This window comes from Nematostella vectensis, chromosome 14 (assembly GCF_932526225.1).
Source record: "Nematostella vectensis chromosome 14, jaNemVect1.1, whole genome shotgun sequence".
Taxonomy (NCBI): domain Eukaryota; kingdom Metazoa; phylum Cnidaria; class Anthozoa; order Actiniaria; family Edwardsiidae; genus Nematostella; species Nematostella vectensis.
Window position 1 is genome coordinate 8970721 of NC_064047.1, and position 5926 is coordinate 8976646.

A 5926-nucleotide genomic window follows, 5' to 3' on the forward strand; every position below is an offset into this window, starting at 1 on the left:
GTAGTTTTGGCGCGTATTGTACCTACTTATTTTTGTCCGACAAATGTCCTATTTTGTTGGTCCGATAATTGAATTACCTTGTCCGCGATGCGACGGTATATTTTTGTTCGACATCCTGTCCAACATAAAACTTATCTTGTTGTCCGTCATTTTATCTTTCTTCTTGTCCATCACTCAGTCACTTGAACTATTCTTTCCCGGAATTCAGTCCGACATTTGACTTATCAAATGATCCCCAGTCCACATTCCTTTCCTTGAGTGCTGATAATGATATATCCCATGTGTTCTTAACCTCTCATACTCCAGCCCCCCTCCGACGAGCCTTTCCATCATCTCCCAATCTTCCCCTCCCCACTTGTCCTTGAACCTTTCCTCGTTTAGCCCTCCTATGCGGTCCCAGTCAGACTTGTAAATGCCGATAATGCCGAAGCCCTGAACCTCCCATTTGCCTCGAGGATTTAGCGGGGAGTGGCCGCACCGCAGGCGAACGATGATAGGGGTGTACGCCGATCTCCCCTCGAAACAATGCTAGAAACAAAATGAAAATAGGCAATGAAATGGAAGAAAAACTATGAATAAGCAAAGAAACACAAGCAAAGAAAGGGAAAACCCTAGTCGCGTGACTTTGTAGTGCCTGAGCCTGGTAACATTGAGCTTCACGAGTCGGGTTAGTTGGTTCTCGCCTTTGCTCCGAGGGTTTTCCCGTTATCAGACATAAGTCGTACGGCAGCTGCCTGAGGCGTCTACAATGCCGTCGACTCGACTACGTTTTTCATACTACGCTCTGATAACAGGTGACTGGCACTAAAAAATCAACGTGACTTCGCGCGCGCTCCGACTTCTGGCGCCAAAATTACAATAACAAAGAGCAATTTAATTAAAGCTAGCGAATCAGCAATAACGTTAAGCTTATTTGCTTATTTTCATTGGAAGGTTTTAGTATTTCATAACTTTCTGCCGTGACGGCCGCAGTCATTTCTGTATTAATTTTGGCATAAGTTTGAAACTAAAAAAGCCAATGTTTTCTTAGAGCACAATACGCATGGACAACAGGTGATACCGCTGAAAAAAGAGCTCACTCGTTACCAAAGCAACCCTGGACAAGCGACCGCATACATGATTGGCCAGCGGCATATAATACGACTGCGGGAGCATGCGCAGAGTTAGTTGGGAGACATGTTTAATTTAAAGGATTTTCATTTTGAGATTTTTTTCTCAGGGACATCACCATTGAGTTACTTGGATGCGTATATACGCAATTACGTGGTGTGTAAAGAATACAATGCCTAGCTTCGAAATGAACGATCTCCCGTTACAGGAATAGCCACTGGTCAAGGGAAGCACAAAGACAGACAAGGGAAAAAGAAAAGACTATGTAGATTTAAGGAAGATTGCAAAACCCAAACGCAGGCAATATATTTTTGAAGATTCATGACCCTGGTTTGGCACTGGCATTGGAAAGTATTTCTTAACTTTCTGCCGTGACGGCCGCAGTCATTTCTGTATTAATATTGGCATCAGTTTGACAGTCAAAAGGTCAATGTTTTCTTAGAGCAAGTTGCCTATTTAGCATTTTATCTGCAAGGGTGATCAGCCTGTTATATCACTGGGTGTAAGACGGATCCAGTGTTCTTCTTCCCTTTGCGTCACAGGATTCCTTAAGTTCGAGAAAAAAACATTTCCAAATAACTGCAAATGAAAGCAGGCTAGCATTGAAGGAAGAACGAGACTTCGTGTGAAGTTCATGCCTGGTGCCAATTCAAATCGCTCACAATATTCAAACAGCGTTACAAATAGGTATACACTACAATATCTTACCTTCCTGATATCATCAAATAGCGAATAAGGCAACTCCAAATGCAAATCCACCGTAAAAATGATAGTATGCGAGTCGGTCACGGTTCGTATAGCCGCGTTAAATGACTGAACACGCGAGTATGCGCCTGCCTTTTTAATGAGCTTATATGGTGGCAGCGAGCGCTTGGATAACTCCCGCTCAATGTCCAGATCCTCGCTCTCGTAATCGTACACAATCAGGCTGACGTGCTGGTCACGCGACGAGTGGATGTAGATGTCTTGGAGGTTGTCGAGAAAGTGGGCCATCCATCGACCTGTGGGACAGTAAGAAGTAGTAAAGCGTGATTGTTTTTGACCTAAAAAAGGTGGGGTCAGCAACTAAAGTGGAGCCTCGTAAGGCAACAGGGAAAAAAACGCAAACGCAAGCGCGACACAAGTGAGAATAGACCAAGCACCACCGCAACACAATCAAGCACCTACCTATCTTGTGTTCCCGAGAGTTTGTGTCCTAGTTAGCCTGCTTAAAGGCGGTTCTCGGTGTTATTATCGCGGCAAACCCTCTCCTTTTGGTGATGGGGCGCCATCTTGTATTTTGAGGCGCGCGCGCTTCCTGGGGGCGTGCGCAAAAAAAAAAACCGACGCAGGGCAGGGGAAAAGGAGAGAGGAGGGAAAAAAAACTTGTCCTAGTGAAAACCGACCTTAGATAGAAAAGGATCCTTGTACATCCGTCGCTTTCCCTGTACATCCCATGCTTTCCCTGTACTCCGATGCATTCCATGTACATCCGATGCTTTCCCTGGACATTTGCCTTACCTTGGTTCCGTAGTGTAATAATGAGGGCTATCTTGGCCGTCCGGCTCCATTGGAGATTTTCGGGATAGCAGAAGGATTTCGAGTCTCCGAAGATGTACTGCGAGAGCACGGCATGCCTTTCTTCTCCTTTAACTGTCACATTCAGTTCCATCAGGTAGCGCGCGCCTCTCTTGGGGTCAATTTTCTTCTCTACGTTAATGATGTTGAGCATCTTGAATTTCCTACAGGAACCAGTAAAGGGGTGTAATTTATTATCATCATCACCATCACCACCATCACCACCATCACCACCACCACCACCACCACCACCACCACCATAATCATCATCATCATCATTATATCATAATATTTAAGAGTTAGAGACCTTGTTAAATGTAAATTGTTTATCACAAGCTTCATACTTGTTACTCAACTTTTTTCATGGAGCCCCTTCTTCAAATATCAAGGATATACTGTGGAGGATCTGGTTATTATATATAACATCTCCCAGATCCTCCCAAACCGATACTCCTTGATATTTGAAGAAGGGTCTCCCTGGACCTCTACTAGATTCACCGCTGGCAGGCCATACCCTAAACACTTTGTTTTTATCAGTATCGGTGTCCCAACACCGAGGAACCCCCTCCCCCCACCTTAGGCGCACACCTGTCTTCTTACCCAGGGTACTTCTTATCCAATTGCTCAATGTACATCTCTGCAGTAATAGCCGCGTCCTTGAAATCCAGAGGGTGGTTCCTGTAGAAGTCGTACTGGTCGAAGTTCACAACCCCTGTTTTCTCTATGGACGGGTACTGGTACACAGGGGTATTGTAGAGGCTGATGGCCTGGTGTCTACCCTCTGGGAGCTCCCCATGGGTGATGTAGCTAGGGTTGTATGGACAGGTCGGGAAGACGTCCTTTACTTCTTCGTGTTTTATGTACCTGAACGCAATGGTTATTCTTAGGGCGCGTTTTTTTACTCGTGATTCTGGAATGAATTAGAATAGAAAAAGCGCGCGTTCGTTTATCCCGCGTTCCCATTCCGGAATGGAAGGAAGGCCATTCCACCCATTCTGGTACCTGTAACAGAATGACTCGAATGCCTTTTTGAACATTCTCTACCAACCATTCCCATCTCCATTCCAGAATTATAGGAAAAAACGCGACTTTAACTGATAAAATAATGGACCCCTTCGTTGGCGGTTCTCGTCATATAACTTTGCAGCCGCTTTTGAACTTTGTTATCTTTTTAAGAAGGTCAATCACGCCGCCATTTCACGCTCCCGCGCGATACTGACTCACTCAAAGAATTCATTCTATCGGCTAATTCAAACAAGTGACTGAGATGCTTTGAAAAAGAAATCGTTAATAAGGTAATAAACCGCAATTGTGGATTGTTATTTTGAAGTTTTCTTGCGAATAAATAAATAAACCAATGTATTTTCAATAGGAAACAATCAAAGGAGTGGTTGATCGACATTTGTGAAGGAAACGTTTAGATCTCTTGTTTGGGAGACTTGACACATCATTTTGGTTGTCCACCTTACCTTGGATTCTCATCTCCTTCCCAAAATGCCATGTGATGATGGCGCTTTTGATCGCAGCCCATACACTCAACTGTCATCCCTGCATATATCTTTGATACTTCTCTCGGCAAGCCTTTTACCAACCTTAAAAACTCAATTTCCACAATCGCAAAATTATCTTTTCCAGGTAATTTCCAGGCTAACTGGAAACTATCCCCACCACCACCTTGAACATGAAGAATATCCAGGAAATAAGCCTCATTCTTTGTCAGACGGATAAGCTTTGACTGCTGCTGAGGCATTCGCCTGAAGTCGTTCCGTTCAGTATACACGTAAGCCTCATTTCTATTCCCCACTTGACAGATCAACTTAGAATTTCTCGGATCGCTGTCAGTACTGAGAAAAATTTCGGAGGAGTCATCCGACGATACGGCGAATTGATACTGCCCTGTGATTGGTGGGACAATGTAGCCGAACATCCGTTGTCCGAACTCGGTCTCATTTCGCATGAGGTCTAGGCGATGGGCGACGGAGATGACATCCGGCCCTTTAGGAAAGAGCGGATACTGACATAAAACGTCTATATTTGGCGCGCAAACATGGTACCAAACGTGTAAATGAAATCCTTTTTCTAACTTTCCAATATCCTCTCTAGAAATCTTTGTATTCCAGAAATTTGTCGAGGGCGTCTTGGGTATTTTTTTCCTTGGTCTATCTTGATGTTTAGGTGAAGTAGTGTTATTTAACGAATTTCTACCTTCTTTGCTTGTTTGATCGTTACCAATATTCTTTACGAGAGGTCCACCACTTTTGTCCATACTACCGTCGCTATCCTTTCGATTATCGAACTCTTTTCCATACTTAAAAACCCTATGTTCGAAATTATCTACAAAAGCTCTAGCCTTTTCTATGCTTTCATGCGAAATTTTATGATAATATTGCCATTTCGGCTTTAAAAAAGAACCATTTAACACGATCATTAAAAAAAACAGTAAAAATGTTAGAAATCCTATTACTCTGAAAAACCTTTTTGGAAACATAAACAGTTTTGTTATAAAGCGCCGGACTTCAGCCATGTTCTTTGTTGAACGAGAGACGTCACCGTCCACTTGCAAATGTGTATGTGGCACTTTCGCGTCACCATAGATACTAATGCGTCACAACGCTTGACACCCCAAACTATGTCAAAATTATATCCATCCAGTATTTTTAAAAAGGGATTAAATAGAAGTTATAAGTCAGGCCGATTTCCAGCTAGAACATCTGTAAGACGCGATTCGTCTGGCCCCTATTTCAATTTGTGAAGAGAGAAATCGCGCTCAACAAATTTACCCTCTTTGCATAGCGTTTTTTAAAATCTTATTATTCTTTGGAGGATTACAATTCTTTAAAGGTTATATTAAAATCGCCGCCTTATCATCCAATTAAACCCTTATTGAATTATGATTTTATCAAGATACCTCAGTCTAGCACAACACAGGTTTTTCTTTGGCTGTTTAGGGGATGTAATTAAAAAAACGTATTTCGCAGAGTGAGGAATATTACGAGTATATAGAAACGGTATCCGGTCAACTCGCCACCATAGCCAACTCGCCCCATAGTGTGTGCCTGTTTTGTAGGAATTGAGTAGCAACTGCAGAATACCCGTCCACAAAGAGTTAACAATGAGACTTCACACCTCGATTTCTATAGAACGAGGCAGTAAATACAAGGAAAATGCAAATAAGTGGACGGGTATTCTGCAGTTTAGCTCATTATGGGATTGCCCTGCAAGGTCTTGACAGTATCAATATTTACCTCAAATATCAAAA

General features: G+C 43.0%; 1 protein-coding gene across 1 annotated transcript; it reads right to left on the bottom strand.

Annotated features, from left to right (window-relative positions):
* Positions 1 to 51: 51 nt before the first annotated feature.
* LOC5510428 (beta-1,4-N-acetylgalactosaminyltransferase 3) lies at positions 52 to 5211 on the bottom strand. Its single transcript, XM_001630825.3, has 5 exons — positions 4137 to 5211; positions 3268 to 3531; positions 2611 to 2831; positions 1819 to 2111; positions 52 to 528 (listed from the first exon to the last, which is right to left on the bottom strand). Exons 1-5 carry the CDS (start codon positions 5189 to 5191, stop codon positions 205 to 207), a joined length of 2157 nt encoding a protein of 718 aa, XP_001630875.3. The 5' UTR covers positions 5192 to 5211; the 3' UTR covers positions 52 to 204.
* Between the last annotated feature and the right edge of the window lie 715 nt (positions 5212 to 5926).